We start from the raw sequence: 12,593 nt of genomic DNA, 5'->3' as shown, positions 1-12,593 counted from the left end.
CCTCCCCTGACAGCACAAGGTCAGCTCAGGTTCTGTGTCAGCAACCTGGCATGCTACCAGGAGCCTCTGCCTCTTTCTGTCTTGCAGCTTTTATAAATCCAACTACGTGCAAAAGTTCCACTACTCCCGGCCTGTGCGCAAAGGGACCGTCGACCCTGAGAATGAATTTGCCGTGAGTATCTTCAGCAACCTTGATCAATCCCCAGGGCCACCCATCCCAACCAGAACAGGTGTCTGTCAATGTCAGAATGGGAGGGCATTTGATCCAAAGCAAAAAGAAGTAAAGCTAACATCTACTGATATGATGACACCCATTCTCCAGTCTTTTCCATCAGGTTTGTTTTCATTTCTTGAACCTCTACACTTTCAAGATACCATCCAGGCCTTGTGTGAGGTGTACCTTTCAACCACAGGGCACTCAGGCATTTCCAGAAGGCAGGGACCCTCAGGCTAAGCAGGAGTGTTGATGAAGTCAAACCTTCCAGGACATACTAATAAGAAGACACAGTGATTTCAGTCCCCAGTGTCCACTGTGTGCTTCCCCTTCTCACGACTGGCAGAAGGAGGACGCTCTAAGTCTCTCCCAGCTCTTTGCCTTAGACTGATTCTTCAAATTTGGGAGCCACTCGCCCTTTCAGAATGTAGTGAACAGACTTGCTGGATAAAGGATTCTCAGCTGCATATTTTTTCTGTTCATCACATTGAAGATTTCCTGCCATTCCTTTCTGGCCTGCCAAGTTTCAGTAGATAGGTCTGCCACTAGTCTTATTGGTCTCCCTTTATATGTTAGAGCGTGTTTATCCCTAGCTGCTTTCAGAATTTTCTCTTTATCCTTGTATTTTGCCAGTTTCACTATGATATGTTGTGCAGAAGACAGGAGTGCTGATGCATAGGGGCACTTGTACCCCAATGTTTATGGCAGCACTTTCAACAATAGCCAAACTATGGAAAGAGCCTAAATGTCCATCAACTGATGAATGGATAAAGAAATTGTGGTTTATATACACAATGGAATACTACTTGGCAATGAGAAAGAATGAAATATGGCCTTGTAGCAACGTGGATGGAACTGGAGAGTGTTATGCTAAGTGAAATAAGTCATACAGAGAAAGACAGATACCATATGTTTTCACTCTTACGTGGATCCTGAGAAACTTAACAGAAGACCATGGGAGAGGGGAAGGGAAAAAAAAGGTTAGAGAGGGAGGAAGCCAAAACATAAGAGACTCTTAAAAACTGAGAACAAACTGAGGGTTTGGGAGGGAGGGGAGGGTGGGTGATGGGTATTGAGGAGGGCACCTTTTGAGATGAGCACTGGGTGTTGTATGGAAACCAATTTGACAATAAATTTCGTATTAAAAAAAAAAGAATGCAGGGAACACTGTGACCACCCCTCCACCCCAGAAAATGCAGATAGATGCATTCATTATTGCTTAAAAATTCTGACTATTCAGAGACCCCAGGTTAAAACTTACCAGGCCTAAATCCAGGGAAAACTTAAACTTCACATCAGGAAAGAATTCTTAAGGGTAAAGTGGGAGTATGTTTCTGGGTCTTGCAACATTTATTCAGGCTCTGGGTTGATGAGATGTTTGGGGGCCTGGCTGGGTTCTTGCCAAACTTCTCTAATAGCCAGGTTTCCTAAGTGTGTTTCTTTTCTACCCTTGCCACCCCCTGCTTATGGGACAGTCGATGTGGATCGAGAGAACCTCCTTCATAACTGCATACAAGCTTCCAGGGATCCTGCGCTGGTTTGAAGTGGTTCAAATGTCCCAGGTGAGTCTACAGGCCCTCAGGGAATAGTACATATCAGGAGCCCTTTAACTGTAAGAAGGGGACAAGCTTTTGTTCAAGGCCACTGGGGAAATGCTAGAATTCCAATGCAGGAAGGGACCTGAGGTACCATCTGGATTACCTGCTTTCAGATTTTTTTCTTAAGCATCAGGTAAACTGAAATGAAACCTACATAGAGTCCTGTAATAAAGCTGATGAAAGGGGGCTTCTGTGGTTGGGTGCAGCGAGGAGGCAGAGAGCCTAGAACACCATCCACTTAATCATGTCCTCATATTTTTCTATCTCAGCAGCAACTTAGGGCACCTCTGAAGAATCCCACTATGAACCCATTTTATAGTTGGATAAACTGAGGCTCAGAGAGAGGCAATCACACAGAGGCAAAACACCGGCTAGACTGCAATTGTTTGAATGTCTTTTGCATCTCAGTAAACTTCAGGGTCTCCATGTCCTCAAACAGCTAAGGATCTTGCAGCTCCCAGGATGCCAAGGAAAGGCCAGGGTGGTTGTGAGGAAACTTAAAAAGTGGGGACATATTCAGGGTGTCTTATTCATTTTATTCATTTAACAAATATTTAATAAGTACCTAACACATGTCAAGCACTTGAAGATTTTTCAATGAAGCTTACATTCTAGTAGGAACGACATACTGAAAAGTCAAAGTAAATATAATAATGTCATGGTGATAACCAGTTTGGAGAAAAACAAAAGAAAGGTGGTGGAGGAGAGATGTTATTTCAAACAGGGTGGCCAGTGAAAGCCTCCCTGCCAAAATGGCTTTTGAGCAAAGTCCTGCAGGAAATGAGGGAGTGGACCACACAAATATTACAGAGAAGGACATTCTAGCATTCTAGCAAGTACACAGGCCCTATGGACAGAACATGATTGTGTCTGATTCAGGGCAAGTGAAGATGAGTAGGAGGAGCCCGATACCAAGTCCTGTAGGACCCTGTAGGCCAGCATAGGACTTTAGCTTTTCTACCGAATGCCTTAGAGCCATGAACAGAGGAGGGACATGGTCTGACTGACGTGTTCAAGCTACTGTATCATCAGCTTGAAGCCATTCCACTCCAGCCTTTAATGTCCCCCAGCAGCTTGATGGCCCTCCAATCTCCTGTGCACAGGCTTGGCCTAGACCTTAGGAGAAATGTAATAATGATTATGACATTAGCAAACGTTTATCAAGCATATGCTAAGCTGTTCACATGCATGACCTCATTTAAACCCCTCAACAATGCCGCAAGGTAGACATTATTATTCTCCCATTTGATAGATGAGGGGACTGATGTACAGGTTATTTAAGGTTAGTGAAAGAAGTGAGATTTGACTTTCACCTCCTATACCGGATATCTCAACTGGATTCCCTCTCTCTTTCTTCCTGAGCATATCCCAAGCCCATCCCAATGATAAGCAGCACCATGGAAAGGAAGAAACTATTCATGTCCTTTACTCATGGGACACACTGGTACATGATAAGGTTTGACAGGTGTCCCAGGCACTGTATCAAGGGCTTTAAAGCGTTATCCCATTTAATCCTCACAAAACCCTGTGACATAGATACTATTACTAATCCCATTTTTGAGGTAAGGAATCAGAAACTTTCTGCTAATATGTAGCCTCTACCCATTGGCCCTGGCTGTGACCTATCCTTTGGGGGTACTCTTTTCCCTGTACCTGCTAGGCCATGGGCAAACCGTAGGAGGTCCTGCTGTGCTCTCTGCCCTCCCACCCACCCTCCACCCCCATTATGGTGTTTCTCCTCAAAGCACCCATCACCCCCTAAGAGACTACATAATTTTCCCATAGGTTTATTTTTAATATCTAGAATTTTAAATATAATAACATATTAGAATATCATCTCTACTAGAATATAAGCTCCAGGAAGAGAGGTTTTTGTCTATTTTATTCCCTACCACATCTCTGAGTGCAAAAATTAGTTTCAGGCACATAATTGGTGCTCAAGACAATTTGTTCAGTAAATCCATCAATAGTCACTCAATTAATATGCAGAACCCCATAGTATCTGAGCTGGTTATTTATTTTATGAACTTAGGGTTGTGAATTTAGGAAAGAGCCAGCATTTTTGTTTTGCTTTGTTTATACTGGTACCTTCTGATATAAGGGAGGGAAGACCTCCAAAAAGTTTATTGCAATCAACTTATCTCTAATAGCCTCCCCTCAGTTGGGTTACTGAGAACTTCAGGATGTCTCAGACATAAAGGTTTCATGCCTGCCAAGTGAGCTCATTTTCAAAAAATTTGGTTTTGTCTTCTATGAATTTGTATCTCGGCTGTTTCTTCCATGAATTGTCAACACTATGGGACTGTTTGTATACAGCTGTGTTTTCTGATGGGATTCAAGTGTCAGTTCTGCACATTAAGGGTTCTTTACTTGTTCTTGGCCCTGAAAACATGCAGTCTTTACAAGTCACCCCAATCTGGGGATCAGAGACCCATATTCAACACAGGCATTAACGAGCTATATGATGTTGGACAAACACTGTATTTCTGGGCTTTAGTTTTCATCACCTGCAAAATAGAGATTAAAAAACCATGGAATTGCAGAACTGAAAGGTACTTTAGAGGTCATTTAGTCCAAGAGCTGCAAAATCAAAAGCCTTCAGAACCCAGGAAGATAATGTAAGTATGTAAAATAGTGACATCAAGACAACAGGGAGTGGCAGAAGCTGTGGCAAGCTCCCTCCAGGTGAATTAATTTTTTTTAAAAATGAGAACTCACATACTGGCTAAATGATAGACTTCTCCGGGCCCAGATTGGCCTATCAGTCTCCAGTGTGCAAAGCCATTCCTGGTTTTTGTCCAGTCCCTTTATTTGCTTATAAAAACACTGAAGTCCAGAGTGGGACTTGAAGTGTCAAAGTAATCAGTGGTAGGAGTAAATGATGCCTGTCTCATGCAGCTCATGGGATTCCTAAGAGGATTTAGGAGGGTGAGATGAGAGAAACGCCTTTGAAGAATATGGAATTCAGCCACTTGATTGCAAGGGATTACCATCACTTCATCTTTTGGCTGATGTTTCTCCCCCTTAAAACTGTTTCCAAAGTATTTTCTCCCTGATAATTTATTTGCCCCTCACAGCAAGTTGGGCAAGTGTTACACAACTATACTGTACTATACTGCAGAAAAGGAAACCAAGGCTTAGCTTAGAAAAGTGTCCAGTGATCCAAGAGAGTGACTGAATCCTAACAGAGAATTTAAGGCAAGTTTGGTAGCAGAGTGTGAGCTGTCTGTGGTGGGAGAAGCTCACCTTTGGAATCAGGAACACCCCTGTCCCTGTTTCCTCCCAGCTCTGCAGTCATCTGCCCTGGGGCAGGTGACCTGACCTGCTGACCTGCTGTGGGGGGAACAAAAGGAAAGTGCGAGAGTGTTATAAGCCCAGCGTGGGCTGACACATAGGAGGCAATCAGTAAATGGAGCCGGCTCCATTATCATGATCAATGCTTTTATTCCTGTTACCAGCCCCTGACATCCAGGCCTCCCACCAAATACATAACCCCATAACTCTGCTGAGAGCTGTATATTCAGTCGTAGGTGAGAAACCCAAAGAATGTTCATTCTCATTCTCTGTTCCTGATGGTTATAATGAGGCTAAAGACTTAGGGATTCAAAAATAGCTTCAGAAATGAGGGGAAAAGCCAATCAATAGGACTTTCCATTTTTAATAACTCACCTTAAAGCCTGCATGTTTCAGACATGCCAGGCTATTGTTGAAATCCAGGTGTGGTGCTGGGCTGAATCCAAGTGGTCCTGATAGATTTTCCTTAGAACTCAGTCTAGACCTCAGCTTTGTAAAACCCTTGTGGGGCTGGTCTGTGTGCTGCACCGAAATGAGACCCAGGGGTGCAGCTTGTGGCATATGGACTGCAGCCCCCACCAACACGAGCAGCCTTCACCTCATTTCCCTCATATGTGTGTTTGTGTGTGCGCACGAGCATGTGTGTGTGTGTGTGTGTGTGTGAATGTTGACTGTGCCAATGTGATGTGGCAGGGGGCAGAAAGAAACAGAGGTGGCATCTACCTTTTTTGCTGCAGAGAGCAATCATCCTCACAAAGGTTCAGAAACACGGGGGTAAGAGGCTCGGATTTCACAGATCCAAGGAAATGGTTTAAGAGGATGACCAAGAACATGGCTGTAGAGGCTGGTTCTGCCCTTCTCATATACACAGTAGTTATAACTAGCAGGTGCCCATTTTTAAAGAATTCTGCTACGAGTCAAGTGTTGTATTATCTAAAACCATCTTTGCTACTTCCCAGTGAGGCAGCGACTATATCACCATCATCTCACAGATGATAAAATGTAGGGTCCCTTCTTCCAAGGAGTCTTCTCCAATTCCTTGGCCCTTTTGTCCAGCCTCTACCCTGCCCTGCTGACAAGTCTTCCCTTCTGAGGACGACTGCCGGTCTCTGTCCTAACACCGACAAGACTTAATAACTGGCTAACAGCTACTCTCTGAAGCGGGTTTTCTTACCCTCGAGTCAACCAAGGCTCAGAAAGGTTAGAAACTGGCCTAAGGTAACACAGCTCGAAAAAAAATGGCAGAGCTGAGGTTTATACTCAGCTTTGCTTTGTTTAGTTCAAGGGTCCACAAACTATGGCCTGTGGGCAGGATCCCACCTGCACCTGTTTTATTGAAACAGCCAGGTTCATTCATTTACATATTGCCTGAAGCTGCTTTCTCCCTGCAAGAGAAGGGTTGTATCCTTGCAGCAGAGCCTAAAATATTCACTGCCTGACCCTTTCACAGAAAAAGTGTACAGACCCCTGTGCTTAGTTTTGTATTCCAGATCCCATCTTTTGAAAACCACACTGTTTTGCCAGTTCCCATTTGATGGCACTCTGTTTATATGCTTTCTAAGAGGTGTTGGAAAGGGGGTTAGTTTTATCTTCTCATCTAAACTGAACCTGCCTTGGAGCAGTGACCCTTTATACAACAATCTTAGGACCTACTATGGGCCAGGCTGGGTGATCACATCACCAGGTGCTCACACAGCTAATAGCTCACACATAGTAGGCGGACAACCAATACCGGATGGGTTGAATTGGAGCGTGTTTCGCCCAGGTAATAAGAAGAGAAAACTCTCCCGAGGGCATACCCAGCTTCTGAAACCCCAGCCAGAGCTTGAGACTTCCTGCCTCTACCTCCCCGGGGAAATGCCTTTCTCACTAAGCAGAAAGTTAGCCTGTCTCTCCCCAGACAGAAGACAGCCCCTAGAGCTCACTAATTATAACAAGAGCCTGTTACAGTCCCTCAGGGAGCATTGCTTCATTTGAATTCCAACCCCGGTTGAAATCAATACCAATAATTCTATCTGTTTTTAAAGCGACCTGCTAAGGCTCTTTCTTCTTGGTGATCTCGTTTTCAACAGACCACAATTAGTCCTCTGGAGAATGCCATCGAAACCATGTCCACAGCCAATGAGAAGATCCTGATGATGATCAACCAGTACCAGAGTGACGAAAGCCTCCCCATTAACCCACTGTCCATGCTCCTGAATGGGATCGTGGACCCTGCTGTCATGGGAGGTTTCGCCAAGTACGAGAAGGTGAGGGCTGCTGTTCAGGCCCCAGTGGCGACAGAGCAGTGGCAGGAGGGCCCCCCGGGGGGAAGATGCAACTGCCTGTCACTATCTTACTGTAGCCGTTTGTCAGCTTGGCAGACCTCATACGTCTTCCAGAGTTTCTACAGCCCCTCTCTCATCTCCTTTCCAGCCTCAATGCTACACTCTGCTGTGGCAGGAAGGAGTAGGGATCACACGGATCCCCTGTGCCTCTGGGCACATCCAGGCACCTCCATCGGTGAAAGGCTCTGGATCTGAGCCAGATCGCAAAAGTACAGGAGCCACAAATCAAAGTGCATGCCACTTTGTGTGAATCTATCTCTCCCACAGATGATTAAAATGACCTCAACAAATGGAAATAAGTGAAACCCAGGATCTGTGAAAATAGAGAAAAGAGAGGAGATCAACTCCAAAATGGGAGTTATAATCTAGGTATCCAGATCATAAGGTCCCTCCAGAGATACCTACACATTTTAGCCACCGATTTTATTTTTGAGCCTCCTGGTATCCATGGCAAAAAGGGAAATGCCAATAATTCTATGAGTCACATTTCCACTGGGGAAAATACCAGTTTCTCAGGAGAGGGACAGAGCTTTTCCCAGCACTAAAGTAGAATAAAAAGTCTTTATTGTGCTTTTACCTAGTACAGACATTAATAGCACAGATGGGAAAATGAATGCCTCATTCCAATATATCTCATAATGAATTCCCTATTAATCTTTTCTGTGTCCTCCACTGATATAAAACTAAGAAAACTATGCAGTAGTCTAATTCAGGGTCAGTAATTCCAGTCACACAAGCAGTCCTTCTAGCCACCCTGGGATACCCCATCAGTCATCATCAGTAACCCTTTGTTTTAGCCTTGAGAGGTGATAATATATGTCTGTGTGTGTGCACACACGCAAGGGACATAAGTCTCAGAAAGAGCTGGGGGGTGGGGGTGCGGGCAAGGGCACACACAGTAAGGGAGGTGGTAAGGCCAGCTGGAGCACCACGGGTGAAATAACTCTTTGACTTCTCTTCCCTGAGGCAATGCTCTCAAACTTGAAGCAGCATCAGAATCTCCTACGGGGCTTCTTCCTCCACATCCCCACCCACCCCACCTAGAGGTTCTGATTCAGTAGGTCTGGGTGAGACCCAAGAATTTGTACATCTGACAGATTCCCAACTGAGGCCGATGCTTCCGCTCCAGGGAGACTTGGAGAACTCCTTCCCTGGGGTTTGTGGCGCTTGCCCAATGGGTTCTGATCTGAGCCTCTAAGAAGAGGAAACAGTGTCAGTCCCTACAGGTCCCTGTCCCATCCAAATACGTGTGACCTCATGCCTGCCCCCCTCACATGGAGTCCTCTCACAGTAACAGAGACATTGGTTTTGGGGTCCACACCAAATGAACAGGAAATCCAAACTTCCTGCCTGTCCTCCCCAGGCCTTTTTCACAGAGGAGTACACGAGGGATCACCCTGAGGACCAGGAAAAACTGAGCCGCCTCAAGGACCTGATTGCATGGCAGGTAAAGTGTAGCTGGACTGGGGCGGGGTCGCCCTGCCTGCATTCTGTCCTGTTCCGACTCCCTTGCCCTCTGCTTGCTAGCTTCTGGCTGGCGTGGCCTAGGTTAACCTCTTCTCCTGTCCCTTGACTTTCAGCCCTTCTTCTGAATCTACATCTCACACAAGCAGGCTTATCCTGGAACGGGGATTTGGGGCACTGCACCCTTGGGGTGCTGGGCAGCGATGCTGTGCTGCATGATGCTAACACTGCTCTATCGAATGGATGTTGAATTCAGAGGCGGTGGCTTATCCCAGTGGGACTGAAATGAAAGCCAGGACCCCCCACCTGGCACACGCCAATCAGATAGTAGAAGATTTGGGCCCCCCCCCCCCCCCCGCCACGTACTTCTCCTCCTGCTAAAGCTGACCCAGTTTGTGGCAGATAATGCTCAGATGGATTACCAGGTTTGGAAAATAATTGAGGCCTCTGTCTGGTGGGGTTTGGGTCAAAGAGCCTGCATTCTGCACCTCCAGAGCCAAGCCAGAAAACTTGGATGGCCCTGTCCTTCCTTCTGCCCGCTTGTCTTTGTCTCCCCTCCATCCCTTCTCTCCTGGCACCCCGCCCCCTCCCTCCATGATCTCCTTCTTTCTATCTCTTTCTTCCTGCGCATCTGTCCCTTTTTCTCATAGATGTTTTGGCTTCTATCCCTCCTCTCTCTGTCTTTTGCCTCCCTCTGCCCCTCACATCTTACTCCTCTCTCTCCTTCCCTTCCTCTTCTCTCCCCACTTCCCTTCCTCCTTCTCCCTGCTTTTCTCCAGCTCCCTCTCCTGTGTTTTCCCTCCCTCCTTCTCTCTCCCTCCCTCTCTCCCTTTGTTTCTCTCTCCCCCTCGCTCTCACTCCCTAGAGAAGAAACAGTCCACCAGACCCTCCCCCCCCAGAGGCCTTCAAAGGACAAGCCTCTCCCTCTTTGCACTTCAGCCTGCTCTGCAGGGAGCACTCAGCACCCAGAACACCAGGTGGGCTCCAGAGGGCAGGAGCTGGAGGGAGGCACAGGGAGCAGGGGGCAGCTGTCTGCAGCTGCCTGTCCTCCCTCCCTCCCTTCTTGCCAGTCACCCTGCAAAGAAAAGCAAGCTATTGTGGTAGGGAGTTTTTGTTACTCTAGGGAAATCAGGGAATGAGAAGCATTGGGTGCAGCCTCTTTTCTTAAAATAAGGATTCCTAATTCAGGTCCTTCTCTGCCTCTGCCAATTTATGCAAAGAGAGGCTTTAAAAATGAAACAGCAAGTGCTGCACAGACACAGTTTCCTGAATGCATTTTGTGTGTCTGGAATTTTCTCTCCCTTCTTACCTTGTGCCACCTGTGAAACCCAGACATACCCAAGATCCCCAGCTTTCTGAGGTCATCATGGTCTTTAATACCCAAATAATGGTAGCTCCCACTCACACCGCCAACCCGGGAATCAGGAAGGCCTGGCTTTGATTAGTCCCCTTTCTCAGGTATTTCTGGGATGCCCTAGGGAGGGCCAGCATGTCACACAAATTTGTTGGGTGTTGGGTGTCACTCTCAATCCGTAACACTGCCCTGGGCCTCTCCCTGGGCAGGTCTTATCACCTGGTAATGGATCCTCCATGTTGTGCCCACCACACGCAAAGCATGAACCTCAGCCTCACAGCACAGCTAGTTCCAGGCTGTGCCTTCTAAAAACAGTTCTACCAAAGTCTTGGAGCTAATGGGCAGACACTACGAAGACAGAAGACTTCGAAAGCATTAGCTTGGGCTCTTCAGACAACACCCCCTAGTGGCCACTTCCTCCAAAGCACAGACCCCCGCCCCCAGTGAACCACCATGTTACAGAGGCCCCTCCCCACTCAGTACTGCCAAGGGGCCACGTCCCTCCCTCCCAGAGTCCAGGTACCCTAACTTTGGGCACTTTACACTCAAAGATGTTGCCCTGCCAGGGTGAAAGCAGCCTTGTTAACAATACTACATACAGCGAATTAGCTCTTCCTTGTCTGTTCTGTTCATTCTTGTACCTTATATTTATTGAGATCCTACTGTGTGCCCAGCCATAGAAATAGTGCTGGACAGATCTAGGCCTGCTCCTTGCCCTCTTGGAGCTTAATTCTAAATTGGATCTTGGTTTCACAAAGCCAGATGCACTTTGGATTTTCCTCAAAGTTAGAGAACTGTAGATTTCAAAAGGGAATGTCCTTGTACCTAGTCTAGCAACACAACAAAAGCCAGAGCTTTCCAAGTACTTTTTTTGTGTTCAAGATTTCACAGGTCTCTAGACTGATTGCTTAATTTTTTCTTCTTTGTAAAGCTTTTCTCTATATTTACTGGCATGGAAAGATGTCTACAGTACATTTGTCCTTTAAATGTTTTGTGAAATATTACATATAAAAAATATGCATAGCAAAAATATACAGCACAGGGATTTATCACAAAATGTATATCCATTTGACCACCATCCAGGTGAAGAAATAAAATTCTGCCAGCACCCAGAAGCCAGCTTGTGTCTATAAGCCCAGACTGTAGTCATTGCTAATCTTCCCCAAGGCTGACCACTACCCAGCTTTTGAAGTAATCATTTCCTTGCTTTTTAAAAAATAGTTTTCGGGGAGCCTGGCTGGCTCAGTTGGCTGAGCATCCGATTCTGCCTTAGGTCATGATCTCATGGTTTGTGAGTTCAAGCCGGGCATCAGGCTTCCTGCTGTTGGCACAGAGCCCTCTTCAAATCCTTTGTCACCTTCTCTCTCTGCCCCTTCCCCGCTCCCACTTGCTCGCTCTCTCAAAAATAAATAAAACATTACATAAATAAATAAATAAATAAATAAGACATTATTATTAAATAATAATAAAATAAAAAATAGTTTTCATCACTCAAGCACTCATTCCTAAACACTAGAGTTTACTGTTGCCGATTTTTGGCCTATAATATAAATGGAATCACACAGTATGCATTCTTTTGGGTCTAACTTTTTTGCTAAATGTTATGCTTGAAAAATTCATTCATCTTGTTGTATATAGCTATGATTCATTCATTTTCATTTATTTATTTATTTATTTGCTTATTTATTAAAAAAATTTTATATTTATTTTTGAGAGACAGAGAGAGACAGAGCCTAAGCAGGAGAGGGGCAGAGAGAGGGGGAGACACAGAATCCAAATCAGGCTCCAGGCTCTGAGCTGTCAGCACAGAGCCCGACGGGGGGGCTCGAACCCACAAACCGTGGGATCATGACCTGAGCCAAAGTCGGACGCTTAACTGACTGAGCCACTCAGGCACCCCTTATTTATTTATTTATTTATTTATTTATTTATTTATTTATTTATTTATTTTAGAGATAAGAGAGTGCAAGCAGGGGAGAGGGGAAGAGGGAGAGAGAGAGAATCCCAAGCAGGCTCCATGCTCAGCATGGAGCCTGACATGGGGCCAATCCCATGACCCTAGAATCACGACCTGAACTGAAATCAAGAGTCGGACACTCAACTGACTGAGCCATCCAGACACCCCTCATTTTCACTGATGTGTAATAGTCTGTACAGCTTGATGATGTAACTATATCAAAATGTTTTTATTTTTCAACTGATGGAGATTTAGGTTGATTGTAATTTGGGGCTATTACAAGGAATGAGCATCTTTATATGTGTCTTTTGGGCACACATATGCATAAATTCTGTTGGGTGTGTGCCTAGGCATTGAGTCGCTTATAGTATATGAGAATATGTAG

The 12,593-nt window shown here is 45.6% G+C and overlaps 1 protein-coding gene across 1 annotated transcript in view; it reads left to right on the top strand.

Moving 5' to 3' along the window:
* Positions 1–12,593, top strand: part of DOCK2 (dedicator of cytokinesis 2) — a 414,832-nt gene that overhangs the window by 393,088 nt on the left and 9,151 nt on the right. Inside the window, exons 43-46 of the mRNA XM_043596180.1 lie at positions 88–172; positions 1,690–1,776; positions 7,179–7,355; positions 8,797–8,880. Of these exons, the coding sequence (XP_043452115.1) occupies positions 88–172; positions 1,690–1,776; positions 7,179–7,355; positions 8,797–8,880 (433 nt within the window). The remainder of the gene's footprint in view (positions 1–87; positions 173–1,689; positions 1,777–7,178; positions 7,356–8,796; positions 8,881–12,593) is intronic.

The sequence above is a fragment of the Prionailurus bengalensis genome, chromosome A1 (genome assembly GCF_016509475.1).
Source record: "Prionailurus bengalensis isolate Pbe53 chromosome A1, Fcat_Pben_1.1_paternal_pri, whole genome shotgun sequence".
Taxonomy (NCBI): domain Eukaryota; kingdom Metazoa; phylum Chordata; class Mammalia; order Carnivora; family Felidae; genus Prionailurus; species Prionailurus bengalensis.
This window is presented reverse-complemented; position numbering and strand designations above follow the sequence as displayed.